This window comes from Sciurus vulgaris (genome assembly GCF_902686455.1).
Source record: "Sciurus vulgaris genome assembly, chromosome: 10".
NCBI lineage: Eukaryota > Metazoa > Chordata > Mammalia > Rodentia > Sciuridae > Sciurus > Sciurus vulgaris.
In genome coordinates this window covers 128,405,264-128,425,389 of record NC_136470.1, presented here as the reverse complement: position 1 = coordinate 128,425,389, position 20,126 = coordinate 128,405,264, and the positions used below count along the sequence as shown (strand labels likewise).

General features: G+C 42.4%; 1 protein-coding gene across 6 annotated transcripts in view; it reads right to left on the bottom strand.

Moving 5' to 3' along the window:
• Nucleotides 1–3,764: 3,764 nt before the first annotated feature.
• The window catches only part of ATP1B3 (ATPase Na+/K+ transporting subunit beta 3), a 37,031-nt gene continuing 20,669 nt past the window's right edge, over nucleotides 3,765–20,126 (bottom strand). For 3 of the 6 annotated variants that reach the window (XM_079155961.1, XM_079155963.1, XM_079155962.1), the window contains 4 exons: nucleotides 13,278–13,462; nucleotides 10,645–10,695; nucleotides 6,529–6,615; nucleotides 3,765–4,434 (listed from right to left, as the gene is read on the bottom strand). In XM_079155961.1, coding sequence (XP_079012087.1) covers nucleotides 4,264–4,434; nucleotides 6,529–6,615; nucleotides 10,645–10,695; nucleotides 13,278–13,462 — 494 coding nt within the window. In that variant the 3' untranslated portion in view covers nucleotides 3,765–4,263. Of the gene's footprint in view, nucleotides 4,435–6,528; nucleotides 6,616–10,644; nucleotides 10,696–13,277; nucleotides 13,463–19,070; nucleotides 19,179–20,126 lie in introns of all 6 variants that reach the window. The other 3 variants (XM_079155958.1, XM_079155960.1, XM_079155959.1) reach the window with 2 other exon arrangements.

Below are 20,126 nucleotides of genomic sequence, written 5' to 3'. Positions count from 1 at the left end.
CCAGCTGCTCTTAGCCACCCCGGGGAGAAGCCCAGAACCAACACATCTGAAAATGCGCCACACGCTGGCTCTCCAGCTGGCCCTCCTCTGCCCCTCCCGAGCCCCCAGGACTGTGCCCGCAGGCCAGGAAGCACAGCCACAGTCCCACTCCAGCGTCTTGCCCTCCTGGGACACTCGGCACCATCTTGCTGAGGCAGGAGCCCCGCAGCAGGACTGCACGCTCTGCGGTCCCAGCCATTTCTATTCGAGTTGACAGATGGGCCACATCTCCAAGCCTAGGACAGCGTATCACCCGCTGGTGGGTGACCAGTCAGTGCAATTTGTTCACGAAGGCCCTTCAGAGTCATGCTAAGGACCCACAGGTAATCTCAGAAGACTGGCACACAGTCCTTCATCAGCTCCTGTGCCGGGATCTTCAGGCGAAAGTACCAGCCCTTACCAGTCTTAGGGCCTGAGTGACTTCTGGTTGTTTTCAGATGTAAATCCATCAATGGAGGACCAATCCTACCTGTTCTGATAATGGTCAAAAACTGTGCTACAGTTTGCTGAAAGCAGATCCAAAAACCATTTGTAGAATGTTCTGAAAGCTGAAACACAATACCATAGTTGGTATAAAAAGGCTTAGTTGAAGGACAACAGTCACTGGAACGTGAGGAAATTTTTTGTTCAAAATCAGCCACTGCTGGGTGCAGCGGTGCATGTCTGTGATCTCAGCAACTCAGCAAAATCAAAAGGGCTAGGGATGTAGCCCAGGGGTTCACCCTCTGGGTTCAACACCTGGCATTGAAAATTAATTAATTCAGGGAAACTCGGGGACGAACTTTAAGTTTCAAAGACAACATTTTTCCTTAGTGTGGGAATTAACAGACCTGGAAAACAGGTCCCCTTAGCACATTCTGTTCAGTTTTAATTAAACTCCAACTTGACTTTATTGAAGCAAGAGATGACAAGTGAAAAGAAAAATTCTATATGGACTGTTTTAAATTCACAGACATGGCCTCCTCTCATGCAGGACTGTCCACAGAAGAGATTTCACCCTGTACCCTATTTTCTACTACTTCCATCGCATGGGGTAACAGAAAATCGTTCAACAGCACTGCTTCAAACACTCCTGACAAATCGGTAACCTCAAAAAGAGAGTTAGCATTGAAAACTGGCCTCTATTATACATCTACTCTATCTTCATTTTATGCAGATTCTTACAAGGCTGAAGCCTCATTTTGCAGATAATTGCAGCCGAGCAGTTAAGCAATATGCGATTTCTAAGCAGTCAAATGTAAATGGAGATGGGAAGCCACTTCTACCTCGTCCATCCAAAAGAGGACCGACTGATTCCACCTGAACGCGGTATCTGCCAGCAGACGGTAGAAGCCGAGTCCTCTTCCTCTCAGGCTGCAACTTCGGTGACGACAAGCCTACTACACTTAGAGCTTGCAGAGGGCAAACTGGTCCTTCTTAGCTCACCGCTGTGTGTGTGGGGGGGGAATTAATAAAGTACAGCAAAGCTTAAACAAGCAAGTGCCAGTCTACAGAAAATGTCACTATGAGACAAGGAAGCCTGTATGTTCAGAGGGACAGACCGAGCAATCCAGCAATATCTACAAGTGACCAAAATGAGACATTCGGCCTTCGATGTAAGAGTCCAATGTGAAACAGCTTAGAGATCTAAGAAAACCAGTCCACCATTTTCCTTCAGCTAGGAATACAACGTGCTGGTTTTAAATACCTCATACCGGCCAAGGTAACCGACGGCGGGATCTGTCTGCTCCATCGAACTAGTGCTGGGTTCCACTGCCGCGGGTGCGAGCTGGTTCTTCTTAGCCCCGCAGTCTGCTCTTGTTCAGGCTGTGGTCTAAGGGGCAGCACGGAGGATGCTGAGCGCACAGATCAGAATCCACAGGCCATGGAGGCATCTGGGCAGCGTGCGCATATCCTGAAGTTCTGACAAAAACCTGAAACGCAGCAGAAACGCTGCCAAAGTGCTTTTTTTTTGATACTGGGGATTGTGCCCGGGCTGTTTAACCACTGAGTCACGTCCCCAGCCCTTTTTACTTTATGACATGGTCTTACTAAGCAGCTTAGGGCCTTGCTAAGTTGCTGAGGCTGGCTTTGAACTTGTGATCCTCCTGCCTCAGCCTCCTGATGGCTGGGATCACAGGCATGAGCCACCACACTGGGCTCGAGTCCACCCTGAACCCATCCCAGACCCAGCTCCAGCTTCCCTCCCCATCCACAGAACACTTCGGTCTCCCGGATCCTTACAATGAATGAAACGAATTTTTAGAGAAGAGGAGGAAATTGGGAATAATCTAGTCCTACCCCAACTTCTGTGGCCCCTTCCATGTCCCTGCTGTTACTGTCCTCAGAGCATACCCTGAGTCTGTCTGTTCCCACCTCCTTTAAAGCCTCTTAGGGACCACGTCTTTCCGTCTCCATATGCTCCAGAAGTCTGGCGTGTCATCCCCTGGCACATGAGCCTATGGAAAACAGATCAAGCCCCAACTTCATCGAATGAAGGGAACAGAGTCACTAAGAGTTGGGCAGGGCACCCAAGGTCACGCAGCAGCCAGGGCACAAGTCGAGTCCAGGCTGCTGAACCAGGGAGGCACCGAATGATTCTGTAACTTCTCACTTCTCTTTGAAACCTGCTGCCCATTTTGGATGACATCTCCATCCTTCTTTCATGTTAGGGATCTAGTCTGCTTTTGTCTAAGGCTTATTAAAACAAATCCTATCTACCGCGTATTTAAAAAAAATCCAAAGTACAAACTGAACCCAACAGTAGCATGAAGTGCACAGGAGTCAAGTGGACAGCGCTGAGGACCTGCTCACACTGGGCCACCGGAAGGCAGGCAACCTCGCTGCGGCCCCTCCCGCGGCCTCGCAGGCCTGAGAACAGCACGCAGGACAATCAGAGCCCAGGAAAGACTCCAACCTCTGCAAGAATCATTTTCTTCGATTGCAATGAATTCTGAAGTAAGTGAAAGCCACTGCCACCGTGACCTGACTGAGCGACCAGCACAGTGACCAGCAGTGCTGCCGCAGGCCACCGAGGCCCATCTGGCCAGGCACGGCCACCCTGGGCCCCTGGACTATTCCACAATGGCGCTCGTGAGCCAGCTGGGCTGTGTCCAGATGGTCCCAACCGCAGCCACACAGAAAACCTCAAGGAATACATTCTGGTTTTGTTGTTTTGTTTTGTTTTAAGCAGGAGCAAAGTAAAAATAAGAAGAGGGCTCCTTTAAAAACTCACAGATCATGTGGGAAGCACCTTTCTCCAGAGGAACAAGCAGCTCGACTTATGACAGTGACACCAAGAAGACACCTAACGCAGTAGAGGGAACACCGACAACCAACCAAGAGCCTGCCGCCAACTCCGCCACGGCTTCCAGCTTCGACGGAGCTCCAGGTTTTATATCTCACAATTTGTATCTTTTATTAGTGTCCATAGTCTGCTAAATAAAAGCAATAATAAGATATTTCACAAACTACTGTACAATTTAAGTCTTATGAATTTAATTTCATAAAAAATTAGCCTCACGTTTGTCCTGGCTGACCTGGAGGTGCCGTGTCCTCTATGGTGTGAAACACATTCATCCATAGAGACTCAGTTCCAGCACGAAAATAATCCCATCCATATTTCTTTTCTTTTCTTTCTTTTTTTTTTAAACATGGTTTACAACAAAACATTTGTGCTCTTAATCAAAAAGATCCACAGACCAGTTCAGAATGTAAAAAGTAATTTTTCAAAAAAATCCAAGATATAACACTTTTAGATCCACTTTTATTTTCTTTTTTTCCTCCTCACATACAGAATTTCTCCACACATTGCTTGTAGCTATAAAGTCACTTGATGTTGGCCAGGTACCATTTTATCCCTAAAAACTTTGTTGGCATCAAAATATGACAGTTAACCAGTGTTAAATCCATAAAATATTTACATAGCACAGCACATTAAGCTTTAGACACTTGGCAATTAAACCACATAAAAAGAGGGCAAGACCCCATCCTACGTGTTCGGAATCGGTGTTCACTGGTCCCTATCAGGCGACTGTACACTGGTTCAAGGGCAGCAGAGGCAACAGGCAGTTACTTCAGAGGACACTGAACACTATGATCTGGAATCACGTTACGACGTTACCCAGTGTCATGTACCACACACCTTCTCCAAGGCGGTCTCGTAATTCTAGAATGGCAGGTCCAGCTGATGCAAAATGAAGACAGACAACACAACATTTATTCTGTGGAGACATCCTACGCATACTATGCACGTGCTGTAATTTTGAACACAACTCGTCCCAAAAACTTGTCACGATCATTCTCGTTTTTTAGGTTGGGTGATCCATCAATTTTGCACTCAACTGTTACTTCATTCCTGGTATTATTAGATCCAAAGACGACCTGGACAGCAACTAATGGCTGCAGATATCCCACCTGGCAAATAAAGGAAAACACGTGAATTCAAATTCTACAGTAGCTTCATCTAACCTTTTTAGGAATTGGTTCCTCTGCAAATTTAAAAAAATCTATTAACTAGACCTGTCATCATATGTTCTTTGCCTTATTTACTTTTTTAATTGATGAAGTGTTTAAGATCATGAATTTTCCTGAGTACTGTTTTGAATGTATCCCATAGGTAATTATTTGTCCAGATATTCTCTAATATTCATTTGAATATACCTTTTCATTCAAGAGTTGTTTAACAGAAGGCTTCTACTGCCTCCACGTGTGGGTCTTTTTATTTTAGTAATTTCCAGTTTTATTTTGGGTTCAGAAAGTGTTAATACATTTCTATAATATGAAACTTAAAAAATGTATGCTTATGACAACTTTTCGGACTGCTCCATGTGTGTGCTGTACACTGGTCCAAAAAGCAGCAAAGGCCACACAAGGATCTAAAAGCATGCTATGTTGCTGCCCCAGGAGGTAAAAATCCACTTGGGAAGAGACGTATTCCCTATGGCCTCATATACTATGTTTGGTAAGCAGCCATGAGCTCTGCTTACTGATTTTACTGAGGTCTATACCCTATCTGTAGTGCAACTTGGTGCAAATATACTAATTATTTTAGCTTCATTGTGGCTTTTAAAGACAATTCTTCCCGAAAAGGAACCAGAGCTGATCCCAGGGCTGGGGCAGGAAAAGCACAAGATGAATCTGGAGCACCTCGTGAGGCCAGAACATGAAGAAGTGCTCAGAAAATCACGGGAGCACGTCAGAAGGACACAAGCCGACCTCAAGATCTGCGCGCCAAACCTGAGATGATCTTAGCAACAAAACAGTAATTATACAGATTATAACCCTGAATTAAATAGGAACCCACGAGTCTACAGTGACAGAAATAAATAAATGGAGAAGGAAAGGCTCTTGCTTACAGCAGAATGACAACTATCAAATAGAAAAGGATGAAACTAAAAAAACTGGCATAATTTTAGGAACAATCCTGCTAATAACTGACTCAGACAAGAATCAACATATACTAAGGTTCTGGCCAAAACAGTAATTTACAGACTCTCAAAGTATATCCCCCCCACATGATACTTATTGATGAAAATGTAGAAGAATAACTTTACAGTGTAGACTACAACTAAAGAAGCAAACACATCAACATCACCATCCACGGGATCAACGACACCATGTCCCTTCTGATGTCACCTGCTGAGGACACATTTCTTCAGGCACCACTGACTAAAGTGCCCGGGAGGGAGGGAGGAGGCAGGAAAAACGACGGGTGAACTCAAACTGAAGAACATGAAGTCGCCCCAAAAGGCCTGCACTGCTGTGAGGGCGCGAGACGTGGAGCAGGGTCGGAGGAGCCCCCGCGTCAGTCGACGGGCTGCTCAGGAGGCACTTAGTGCGACTTAGTCCCAAAGGGCTCAGATGGGGCAAATGTACACACATAAGGGTGACGCGTAGACAAGTGAGGAAAAATATTAAAATGTGATAAAGGGCTCACAGAAAACTCTGTGCCATGTACTATGTTAACCACTTCAAGGAAGGAATGATTTCAAAATACAAAGTTAAAAGGGGTTGGGGGGTTGGCTCAGTGGCAGAGCACTTATCTAACAGGTATGAGGGCCCTGGGTTCAATCCCTGCACTTAAAAAAGCAAATTAAATAAACAAAAATAGTATATACACAGCATGGCCCAAATCTTATAAATGATTCTATGTATATACATATATATTTCTAGAAAAATATGGAAGAAATTGTACAATACTGTTATATCTGGATACTGAGCTTTTTTATTTCTTTGGTACCCTCCTACTTTAGGTATATGCTGAAATATACTGAATAAGCATATAATGAAAGAGAAAATAATATTTTGAAAATAATTGCCCTTTAACTTGTCTGCTTGGTTTTGTGCTCTTACCTGTAGACATGAGGATTCCACTTGTCCTTCCTGTTTGTTTTTTAAAACCCAAAGAGCTGAGGCAAAAATTTCACAGAACATGTGTCTACTACCCCACAGGGAATACTTCAATTTCCAAAAACAGTAAGTACAACAAAAGAACATCTAAATACTTACGTGCAGTTTTTTCCCATAATATGGAAAGTACTTTAAGTCTATAACTCCAAGATTAGGATACGTTTCTACAGTTGCTATGTTTTTATCCTAGAGTCAAAAGCAAAAAAGAAACCCATTTAGGTCACAAAAAGAATTTAAAAATGTGTTTACAGTTAAAGCAGAATCAATTGGGAACACTACAGAGAAACTACAATGCTACTCCAACTATATTAATTACAAGTATATTTTTGAGAAGATACTTGCTCGTCTTGATTACAGATATTATGTAACTAAAACCCTTTGACACAGATATCCTGGTTCTTCAAAAATGATGTGAATAACCTGTACTCTTTCACCAGGGTCCCTTCTAACTTACAGCTAGTTCTACCCATGCACCAACTGTAAAATTGTAGCTGCGCTCCAACTGTTCAAATGCCAGCAGGAACACATGGCCAGGTTTGGTATTGTTAAGTTTTCCTGAGATTAATAAAATTATTGTGCTTTCAAATGGAAAGCAATGGCCACTGCAAGCTGCCAGTCTAGAAAGCAGCACTCAGGACTGAAGTTATGGTTAGTAGCCATGATGACCACAACCAGATGAAACCACGATGCGACTGAGAGAAATTTATCCACATTTCCCATGAATAAATTTTTGAGCACATGACAATCATTTCGTATTTTGAGCCTACTAGTATTCCAGGCATTTAAAATCTTCACAAATCTTACTAAACACTTGGATTTTAATTTGAGTAAACCAACTGTGTTTGGCGTGGTCTTGGGATTGAACCCAGGGCCTCGTGAGTGCTAAGCATGCACTCCACCACTCACTCCAGTCTCTACTTTCTTCTTCGTTTTTTTTTTCCTTTGGTGGTACTGGGGACTGAACCCAGGGGTGCTCCACCTTGTTTTTTTTGAGACAGTGTCTTGGTAAGTTGCCCAGTTGGCCTCACATTTGTGATCCTCCTGCCTCAGCCTCCTGAATAGCTGAGATTACAGGCATGCACCACCACACCAGGTTCATGATTTCTACTTTTAAAAGCATACATGAAATACTATAGCAAAACTAAGAACCAAACCATGAGTTCTACTCTGCTTACATCATCTCATGATCAAGGAGGACATGTGTCAGGGGAACAGGAATAAGAAATGCACAGACAGGAGACATGAGCAAGAGAGCATAAGCAAGAGTAATGGCCTCGCCGTCCAGGAAGGACAAGTTCTAACAGGCCACATCAAGAATTCGTGGAAAGAACAGGAGAGAGCAAGATGACAGAAAGCAAACTGTGGAGGCCATTTTTAAATCAGTATACACTGCACACTGGTACTCCTTAAATTAAAAAAAAAAAAAAAAAATCTGGGGCTGGGCGTAACTCAGTGAAGCCCTGGGCTCAGCACGCAGCACCCACATACGAAGTAACATTTTACAGTGAAGGGGAAAAGTCACAACTATATTGGTGAGTAGCTTTTCTGCATTGTGTTTTTGTTGAATATGAGCTTCCTTCACAGAAAGAGATACTCCCCCCCAGTGAAAAGAGGTCCTTTCAGTTGTATTTTACCTCGGTTTCCTGACCGAGGTCACACTTAACTCAAATTCACCTCATTTAGACCCAACCACTCTGAAGTGGGCAGGGGCAATTACAGAAGGGAGCGAAGGCTCAGAACTGCAGCCACGTGCTTAAAACCATCCAGGGGTTACAGACCACTAACTGTCCCCTGGGTTTGGGTCTAAGCCATCATCTTGGTACACTTTTTGTCACCCTATTACGCTTGTATGTTATTCCTTTTGTGAAAGTAAACATTTTAGAAATCATGAAATACTGAAATAGATTATCCAAATCAGCCAGTTTAGGGTGAAGCATACATGGCAGAGTTTTCTTTCTTTCTTTCTTTTTTTGTTGGGGGGTAGGGGATTGAACCGGAGCACTTAACCACTGAGTCATATTCTCAGCCCTTTTTGTATTTTATTTAGAGGCAGAGTCTTACTAATTTGATAAGGCTTCGAACTCGGGATCCTCCTGCCTCAGCCTCTCAAGTGGCTGGGATTAGAGGTGTATGCCACCTGGCATGTCATAGTCTTGTCTGTATATGAATGGCATTTACTATCTTGGAAACCATGAGCAACTAACCCTAGGAAATGTATTAATGGTCAGCAAATTCCAATGAAAACAAAACAGAGCTAAAAAATTAGTGTATTTTGTTTCTTTCATAAATCATCATCTGTCCTTGAAGCACAGAAGTGCTTGAAGTACATACATTTTTCTTAACTGAACTTGAAATATTGAAAAATCTGAGGCCATAATACAAACATTACATCCTTTGCAGGAATTATCCTTTAAATTAATGTAAATTAAAAGTTTGACTCTAGTATGTTCTGTCATAGATGTTTCTGGGTTTCTGTACAAACACTTATACAAAAGCAATTAAAGGACACAACATGAAATAAAAGATACAGATACTGCATAAAAGATATGTTAATGACTGAAGAACACTCGATATAGACAATTCTAACAGAAAATAGTAGTTGTGATATTCCTACCCAGCCACACCTCTAAAATTCCTGGGCTCTACCTGGCTCCTACTGAACTAGCCTAGGAATCAAAATTTTATAAGAATTTCTTCCAATCTTGTTTTTTTTAAGAACAGTTAGAGCTAGATTTTTTTTTAATAACATGATTCCCATCTATTCTAGAAGCAAAGGGTACATAATAAAGATAGGAAGGAGAAAACTGCCTTTAAAGCCTTAAGGGCAGGTTTACATGGACTTATTTATGACAGCCAGAGACTTACAAAATGAAAACCCTGGGGAAGAGCATAAGGCTTCTGCCCTGCGGCCTGTGCGCGTGTTTGCTTCTTAGGTGGCACTGGCTCCGCGGACCCGCCATTCCTTGCTCATCTACAGAGCCAGTTCATGTGTGAGGACAAACGCTCCGTATATACCGGTGTACCCACACTGCACGAAACCAGCACTGCCACCTGGGTCAAGCCCACTCCCTAAACCTCAGAAACTTTCTCCTGCAAAATGCATAAGCAAATCCTGAGAATCAGAAAGTCATATAATGCTTTTTCTCCGTGTATCTTATAAGCCTTACTGTTCTTTTGTCTTAAGAACTGACAGTACATGCTCGTGAGATTTTTACACGAATTAACCACAGAAAGCTCAGCTTCGATGTGGCATGTGGTTTTAAGTGAAATCCTGGCATTTTAAATGGTTTCTGGTGCTGGGGACTGAACCAGGGTCTTCAGTATGAGATTCTGGCTTTGGAAGTAACTGGGAGAAGGAGGTCAAGTGACTTGCTGACAGTCACACACGCAGACTCCTACCCAGATGAGAGGACACAAACTTCCTAGCTCACTGTCCACTCTCAACACTGACTAAGTACTCACAAAATTCAAAGGATACTCTAAAGCAAGTGTGAGCTCCAGACTGCTGAGTCAGAAACCGTGGGGATGGAACCCAACAGACCCAAGGGATTCTGAGCGACAGATGAGCAAGCAGTTTCTTCCCAAATAAGAAAACCACTGGGGACTGAAAGGATTACATTTCTCCCCCCACAATTTTAGAAGCAATTTTAATGGTACATTTTAGGTAAAACACTTCTGACAAACAATTGGGGTTGAATGCTAAAACATCAGCACAATAACAAAATCAAGTTTACAGATTGACAGCTCCTCCTCAGAACTCTTACCCATCCTCTACGTATTTGTCTTAGTTGGATTCGCAGCATGGAGAGAAAACAAAAGAAGTTATGAAATGGAAACTGCACGGCATCCTGGAAAATGATGTAGGGATGGGGAGACATCACCAAGGTTGGCACACCAACTTACACACCAAGACAGAAGCCGTGACACAGAAGGACCATCTAAGATGAAAACGCGTGACCCTCTGAACTGGGGAAACGGTGTGCCCGAGGGCAGGGGCGGGAGATCATCACAGAGAACCCCTCGCCCAGCCGTCACAAGGAGAGACAAGGGCTATGGCCGAAGGGCGGGGACTTCAAGAATGTGTTAGAAAGGACTTCTATAATGTGGTGAGAAAGAAAAAAGATGGCTAAACTCACTAGAGTAAGTTTACTTAAAATACTAAGGTATTTTAAGAAACATTGAAGCTTTAAAAGTTGAGACTGAAAAAATACTAACCTTTGGAACACATTCTATCCTTGGATCTCCTTCAGGCTTTAATCCAATTATCTAAGATTAAGAAACATTGGTTAACGTAAATACCATACAAGTGCAATGGAACCACCTCCTCTATGGCTGGGGACAGGGGTCCAGGGATGAGGGACCAAAAAGTTGAGATTAATTCTACTCTGTATTAAACTCAGTTACATCTACCTTTTACTTTAATTCGATCTTAGGGCATTAAAATGAACTCGTCAATATAATAAGTGCCTTGCCAATTAGCCATCTTACTGCTATACTGAAGCGACTCAGAAAATGTCCTATCAAAGAACTAACCAAAACAGTTGTGCACTTCGCTAACCTTAAAATAAGAAAACAAACAAATCCCCCAAAATACCTCAAATATAATTATTTAGCTGAACAAATCATTTAATATAAAGATTAAGATCTGCATCCGAGCAAGGTGGTATAACCTGTAATCCCAGTGGCTCAGGAAGCCGAGGCAGGAGGACTGCCAGTTCAAAGCCAGCTTCAGCAACTTAGCAAGACCCTGTCTCAAAATGAATAAAAAGGCTGAGGATACAAACCAGTAGTGAAGCACTCCAGGGTTAAATCTCCAGTATCAAAAACAAAAGAAATGAACTCCAGAGGCAGAACAAACTGTCAACCTGTGTGCTGGACCCAGAGCCTCACATGCACGGGCCAGGGTTCCACCTCTGAGCTACTCCCCAGCTCCCCTTCTTTTTACATCTTGAGACAGGTTTCTCTAAATTGCCCAGGCTGGCCTTGAACTTTCAATCCTCCTGCCTCAGCCTCCTGAGTAGCTGGGATTACAGGCGTGAATGAATATCCTTTAGGAGGGTAAATTAGGTCACCAAATGTCACATTTGTTATCTGGTTCCACAAACACACACAGGGGAGAATCTACCTAAGACGCTCCTAGCACAATTTTGTACTGTACACCAAAGTACTTCACGTCTGCCATGTCATGACCACATGAATGGTAACAGGTATTTATCCACCGATTTTTAAGAGGACTTTTTGGCATTCTGAATATATATGCAGAATATACATATTACATGTCAATGCTTCTAACATGCAAATATTCCTCTTAAAAAACAAATATCATTGGAACCTATATAAAATAATACCAAAAGCTATAACTAACCTTGCCCAGGCAATGACTTTGGGACTATACAAGTAAAATTGCTACATTAGGTATGCACATGCTAATACAGATCCCTGTCTGCTGCCTTCCTGTCAAGTTCTGCAGAGCCACAACCCCATAAGTGTGTGGTCCCAGACCCATTATTCAGAGAGGTCATCCTAAGGAAATGAAGCCAGAAGGTTGGTCCTGTCAGACAGGGACTCCTCCTGCTGACTTTATATTGGGAAGATTTTCAGCAAGCTGGGATTATAAAAGGCATCTATGTGAAAACAAATTTAATTCCTCTGACAAACACATCATCTAGTTTCACCTTACTTTTAGCTAATTTTATTCACCTTAATTCTTGTTGAAACATCTCACTCATCATTTACTAGCTATCTGCCATGCTGTCAGGCAATTTTTCAGAAGATCTCTAGAATGCTATAGACAAAATGGAAACTGTCATCCATGGTGTCTCAAAGGCACAGGTGGCAAGGCTGCAGGAGGAGCAGTCTGGGCACTTCAAGGTCTTGCTGGTTCTCCACAGGGGAAAACTCCTTATTTAGTAGTGCCAACTTCAGAAGCCTCAAATTTTACTTTCACTAGGAATGATAGCAATTTGCTTACCAATGGTGACTTCAGTGATACATGAACTTAGGATCTTGCAAGGTCTACATCTGTTTAAGAAACTGCCCTTTCCTGAGTAAAGGACCAGGAATGATCCCACTCTTCAAGGGAGACTTTCAAAGGTCTCAAAAGGACAACTCTATGAGAGCATCTCTGCAGCATGCCAATTAAAGAGCAGTAGGGGTCACCTCACTATAGAGGGACAGCAGCTTCCTTTACACAATGACCCTAATCCATTACTGCTCTCACATAATGAACTATCAGTTCCTTAGTTTGCTAACGACTGTGTGATTCAGGCACCCCTTCTATTAAGAGTAGAAGGCTGTTACCACTGCAATATCCCAGGGAGTCATCTGCATCTGATTTTATTCCTATTTCCACTATTTCATCACATTTGCATGTAATACCAAATTATGCTTTACTATTAAATACTTATAAAAACTAAATATAATCCATGAACGACCTATGAACCAATCTTTTTTGCTGGTGTGTTTTTCTTTTTTTATTCGGTACTGGGGATTGAACCCAGGGGTGCTTACCACTGATCCACATCCCCAGCCCTTTTTATTTTTTGAGAGTGTCTTGATAAAGTACCTAGGGCCTCGCTAAGTTGCTGAGGCTGGCTTTGAACTTGGAATCCTCCTGCCTCAGCCTCCCGAGTTGCTGGGATTACAGGTGTGTGCCACTGTGGCCAGCCCTGCTATATTTTTTTCAAAAGAATAAATATCACTGCTAGGCTTTTAAGCAAATTACTCCCCAATAAGATAACATTTAATAAGAAGGCATTACTCAAATCAAAATGATCTAAAAATAGCTGTCAGTTTCTTAACAGATGATACTAGAAATAAGCACCAGCAGAGGTAAATTATGTACGTACTCTGTTCATTTTTACAAGAATACAAGGTTTTCCTTTGGAATAGCCAAAGTCAGGATCATCTATACCATTGCATTCCTGAAGTAAGGCAAGAGGAAACTGACATGCAGCATAAACTGGACCCTTCTGTTCAAAAAGTACTCCATCGGGACAGGCTCTGAGGTTATTCTGTTCTTCTACAGAATATGCTATAAAAGAAACAGTCAAAATAAGATTAGATAAACCAGGAATACACATCTTTTGGACAATGTTTTTCAAAGATAAAAATGGCAATGCTAATTACTAGATAACATCAGGGGAAGAGTGCTAACTTTATTGCATTCCAACAACTGTACAAACTGGATTACAGATCAATCTCTTTTGTCACCATTAGGTGGCACCAGCCACGGCAACGGCATTACCTGAAAGTCTTTTATGTACTTGTACAAAAAAAAAAAACCCAACAGTGAGGACTTAAGGACGGACGGCACTGCCCCTCCAGTTTACAATCCCCTGGGGAAGATAAAGGTCAAGTATAAAATCCCGACTGCAGTGGTATGAAGACACGCAGCCTCAGGCCTGTCCATACTGAGGGGAGAGCGACTGAGCTGAGAAGGGCATGCGCAAACTAAGGAGGCCGAGAAGGCCCTTCAGAAACAGAAAGGCAGGAGCCAGGTCACGTAAATTCTCATAAGCGACCTTAAAGAATTAGGAATTGGGGAGCATTTAATGAAAGAGCGCAAGACAATCTACTAAATGTTTTAACCAAGGGCAGTGGGAAGGACGGCATGACCATTTTTATGTCATGAAAATATTTATGTTGTGGCTGGCTTGATGTGGGGATCCAACCAGAAGGAGAAATAACAAGGACCCCCAAAACTAGACAGGAGTCTGTTAAAGCAGCCCAAGTAAGACACAATATTAGTTTAGAGAAGGGTGTTTTTAGTCAAGACAGAGGAAGCTAGGTGGGTTCAAAAGTACAAAAGAATGAAATGGTTAGAACTGGGGAATGGGAAGGAGAGGAGAGGGAGAATGCACGATGCGCAGTGAGATGCTCCCTCTGCAGCAGCAGCACTCAGGCGTCAAGTGGCAAGACAGCGAGCAAGTCGGCTCTGGTCCTGGCCCTCAAAGAACTTAGTCTAGTGAAAGATACTAATAATTAATCTGTGGTGTGATAATGCCTCAGTAAGAATGACTGGTGTGTGGACATAACCAGTACCAAAAAAAAAAACACCTAAAGTGAGTTCAACAAAAACAGAAACCAAAATTTCAAAGGAACTGCTTTTAAAAGAAACAGATCTTTTTATTAAATATGTTGTTGTCAAAATTTTGGCTTCATCATATAAAAAACTGGATTATTGTGAGAACTAGGTACACACAGGAGGAAGGGGAGTTTGCTGGTGACTGAACCTGGCTTGACTGCTGGGCCACACCCCAGTCCTGTGCACTCATTTAAAAGCAAAGGCGCATCCAGGTATTTGGAATCAGAGGTGAACACTGACCGTGAGCAGTGCCCCAGCCCCCACCACCTCCTGGAGTAGCAAACACTCCAGACCTTCCGCAGTCCCCCAGGGGTTTCTGCCGTCCACAGCGGCACAGTCAGCTCGTCAGTGATTGTGTTCTGCTATGGGGACTTCTCCTGCCACACAAAATCACTGCAAATGTAAGGAGATGGATGGGAAGTGGTGAGACTGTAAAGTCCCTGCAGAGGGCACGAGGGAGACCTTTACAAGGTCACTTATCTCAGGGTAACCAAATAGGCCCCCATACATCTAAGGAAAGCTTCAGATAGTTAGTGAAAAACAAATGAACCTAAAGGAAGGAGAGAACCCTCATCAAGTTCTGGAAAACGACATTTAAGAAAGTGAAATTCAGAAAAATTTAAGAACTCTAAAGAAAGAAACTGAAAAACAAAACAAAAACTTTTAAGAAAAAAGGAAAACCTTTCAGAGAAGAAAAAGGCAAACACAAAAGGAACTGGGCATGCTCGAGACCCTGAATTCGACCCCAGCACATCTCTCACACACTCTTTAAAACAAAACACAGCAAAGGAGTCACTTAAGTCACAGCAAAACACTTAAGAATAAAGAAAAAGAAGGCAGGAGCAAAAAAAAAGTGCATCCAACTTAAAACAAGTCCCTCAAGGTAGCTAACCTCAACTGTAAAGGCAGAATTAGGTCACTGTCAGAAATAAAGGGCTCAAGGTTTACATTTCATGCATCCTTTCTTCCAAAGTTCCTTGAATATATACTCCATCAAAACTGGGAGGGGGCCAGAAGTGTAGCTCAGAGGTTAAGCACCTGCTTTTAGCATGCTCGAGGCCTTGGGTTCAACACCCAGCATCACAATAACAAAAACCAAACAAAACTAGGGAGCAAATTAACAATAAAGGAAGAGTGGGGCACTGCGGTGCATGCCTACAATCCCAGCAGCTTGGGAGGCGGAGGCAGGAGGATCTCAAGTTCAAAGCCAGCCTCAGCAAAAGTGAGGCACTAAGCAACTTGGTGAGACGCTGTCTCTAAATAAAATACAAAATAGGGCTGGGGATGTGGCTCAGTGGTCGAGCACCCAAGTTCAATCCCTGGTGCCAAAGAAAGGGAAAAACGATTAAAAAAAAAAAAGGAAAGGGAAAGAAGGCAGAAGCAAAGAAACAATAGATTCAACTAAGCGAGTGATGAAGTGAAGTCCCCAAAGACGCCAGAGTGAACGGCCTACACAGCACTAGTACACGGACGGCAGAAGTGGGGGAGAATACAGATTTCCCAGCAGAGGGTGAAGTGTGAAAGAGCAACCTGAGATGAACCAGACGGTAATCAGTAACTACGGAATCAAGAAGAGGGAAGGTCAAGGTATGCGAGCCAAGAGAAGATAACGTATAAGTGAAACTCATAATTAACAATGATAAATAATCACCAGTAAAGGAACATAACTAATCAAGAACCAGCAGAGAGAAAGTATATTCAGAGATGCATTAGAAAAGCACAAGAGTAGGTCAAAAGTAAGGAGGTATTTCTTACTGAAAATGTATCCAGAGTCAGACCATTTCTCCTGTGACCTCCAGGGCTCCCTCCCTGGCCCAGCCACCATCTCCACTTACTTCCCCGTTTTCACACTGCAGTCTACTTTCAAAAGGCTGCCTATGTGATCCTTTAAAAACTGAGTTACCATGTAGTCCCTGCTTGAAACCCCCATCTCGGCCACCACAGAAGCCAAAGGACTTCTCCACACCTATACAATCAGATCCTCCTTTACTCCCTGACACAGATCTCCTACCACTTTCCCCTTGGTTCAGTCTATCCAGCCCCTCTCCCTTCCTTGATGAACCTGGATCACCTCAGACACAAACCCTTAGGGCCTGTGCAGCTATGGCTTCCTCTCTGGACATTTCTACTGCTAGCTCCCTCTCCTCCTTCAACCCTGCGGGGGTCCTTTCACTGAGGCCTCCCCAAGCCGCCCTGTTTAAGCCTGTAACTTTCCCATCTCTCCCTGCTTTATCTTTCTCTGTAGCACTTATTAGTGTCTAATACGCTCCGGACTATGCGCTCCATGAAGATAGTATTTTTCTTTTGTTCGTTGCTGGAACCCAGATGAGTGCTTGCCACAAAACATTTGTTGAATAAACGGCACCATGTTCATCACTTGAGGTACATGTTTACCATTTGATTTTGCTGTTGTTACTGAACCCAAGGCCTCATACATGCTAGTACCATCTGATTTTTAAGCCACAGACAACAATTTCACAAAAATGTCTTTAACTTAAATAATAAAACATATTTGACTGGCAAAGCAGAGATAGGAAGATAGCTAGCAGAAAATGTGGGATCAAAAGTAGTTTTTGAGGCGGGGATTTGTCTCAGTGGTAGCATGTTGCCTGGCATGCGTGAAGTTTGGGGTTTGATCCCCAGCACCGAAAAAAAGTTTTGGTTTAGACAGGAGGGAATTGAAGATTTATGCAAGTGGAGAGGAAGAATCCAATAGAGTGACGCCGCATATTCAAGTGAAGAGAGAGGAAATAGTATCCTGTGTGTGAGACAGTAAGGGGATGACGCTAAAGCAGTAGTGGCACAGGTGGCCTCAGATGAGAGGAAGAGTAACTCCCCATCAGAGCAGGAAATGTCTCAAACATGTCCACAGCCATTTGAGTGTTTACTGGTAATAGGGAAACTCCATTTCCCACCTGAATTATATTACCTTTTTTTTTTTTTTGTACCAAGGATTGAACCCAGAGGCGCTTTACCACTTAAGTCATATCCCAGCACTTTTTAATTTTTTATTTTGAGATAGGGTGTCACTAAGTTGCTGAGGATGGCTTTTGAACTTGTGATTCTCTTCCTCAGCCTTCTGAGTCACTGGAATTAGAGGTATGCATCACTGTGCCCAGGCTATTATCTCCTGAATTAAGAAACCAGGTTGTATGAAGAAGGCGAGGCACAGAGAAAAGGTAAGGAGTGAGAAGTTTAAGTAGAGCTTGGCAATGAGCCCTTCAGAGAATCAGAGAAAGCCAGGGTGGTCACCAGGCAGGCAAGCGAGTCCACCTGAGGGAAGTGATCAGACTCAGCCGCTCAGGGCAGGCTTCCAGGAGGAGCTCCAGAAAGGGATTACGAGGTTCTATTCAGCAGAGCTCCGCCACAAAGCTCCACAGACAGACTGGCAACGCACCGAGAGGCAGGGATTTCAGAGTACCAGCAAAAGTAAAAATGAAACGAAAACCCAAAGAATTAATGAGCTAGGTAGGAAAGAACAGTGGGGATGGGAGCTGACATACAGAACCAACTAACTAAAGTCCCGCTGATGCAGAATAAACTGAAGTTGAGCAAACAAGGGAGACAGGAGGTGGTAGCAGGAAAGCTTGCTCCATCAGTGCTTTTACCAAAGAAGTCCTCCCATGTTCCAGGGAGCACTGTGCGTGTGCGTGCGTGTGTGCACCTGTCTATCTGAGGAGAAGATGAGGTAAGTGATCAGCAGCCCACAGGCCAGGGCTTTGATGATTACTCATACCAATGGTTTTAAGGCAAGCAAAGCGGGAGAAAAAAGTGGGCCAGGGTGGCTATTAAAGAGCACTGTGAACTGGTAACTGAAGAATTCATAACTGATACATAAAAATCCGACACAGGCTGATTTTCTTTAACTGATAAATACGCTTGTCTTTCACACAAGTACTACACTAGATGAAAAGACTCAAACACTGGGCTGGGGTGTAGCTCAGTGGTAGAACACTTGATGAGTAGGCAGAAGGCCCTGGGTTCATCCCTAGCACCATGAAAAAACTCATGGGCAAAATTTTATATAACACAGATTTGTCCTCTTAATAATTTTTAATGCATTAAAAATATTAAATATTTAATTTTTTTTTTTGGTTTTTAATGTTTCAACAAACTTGGTATCGTTATTATAGGATAGATAAAAGAATCAAATCAACTGTTCACCAGGCTTAGGCCCCTAAGTCTTTCCATAGATTAGAATATTCTTACAACCAACTATAAATCTGACTTGCAAGTCCTCTCGGTTTAAAAAGGGGAAAGCATTGGGCATGGGTAATCTCAGCAGCTTGGAAGGCTGAGGAAGGAGCATCACAAGTTCAAAGAAAATCTCAGTAATTTAGCAAGGCCCTGGCTCAAAACAAAAATTAAAAAGGGCTGGGGATATGGCTCAGTGGTTAAGGGTCCCTGGGTTCAATCCCTGGTACTCTGAAAAAAAGAAAAAAAAAAGAGGGTGAGGAGGCCAAACAAACTCTAAGAATGATACTTCTAAAGTCATGATTTGGTGAGCGGTTCTATGACTTAAAATCTTTACCTTACTCTAAGAAAAGATACTTACATTTTAGAAACTTCGTAAGGTCTTTAACGTACCCTTCATAGGAACTTGGATCTGATACACTAAATGTATATTCCAATGCAGTCACTGGTTTTGGAAAAACCATAAGTCCTAAAAAGAGATTAAAGAAAAAGGTGGGAAATAAACTATGAAATTCCCCTCTCTCCTTCTCCTAAAAATATCCATAAAAACAGATCTCAGTAAGTAACATGGAAAATTGTATTCACAGGTATGCTAAAATGATCAACAACTTCCTACTTCTCTTCAGTTATCAAAGTCACCTAAAATTAAAAGAAAATTTAAATTTTCAAACCATCCCAGAGGATACCAATTAGAAATGTCCCCTAAATTTGATTGTTTTTCAGTTAATTATATTCTCTTTCTCACTTTAAAAAAATGCAATTTTACTTTGATTTTTCATATTCATTTTCCTTTTTTTTTTTTTAAAGTTTTAGTTATAGATGAACATAATACCTTTATTTTATTTATTTATTTTTATGTGGTGCCGAGGAGCGAACCCAGCTTCTCTCACATGCTAGGCAAGCGCTCCACCACTGAGCTACAACTACAGCCTCATACTCATTTTCTAGCGAATAGCTTTTTAGGTTGTGCCAACTTGCCATTAGTATACAAAGAAAATTCTTAGCAAATCAGTCTAAGCATTTTTGTCATTAAATTATAAACTTTATGGAAACAATTCATAAAGATAGCTTATCTTTTTCAGTTAAAGAAGGCTATTTATTTTAAACTCTATGGTAAATATTCTTCCTTTGATAATAAACATTGTTCAACTATTAAAATGTGTCTTACACATACTGAGTTTGAAGTATAACCACCAACAATTTCATATCAGGAACTAACTCCCGTGTACACAGAACATGTTAACATCATGAGCTTAGAAAATGCAAACACATTTATCTGTAAGAAATAATCAGGCTTCTAACTTTAATATAAACATTCCACATATCTAATCACATTGTACTTTATATGTACCTATGTGTATATACATATGGACTTATTTGCTTTCACCACATAAGAACTAGAATACACTGGATAAAA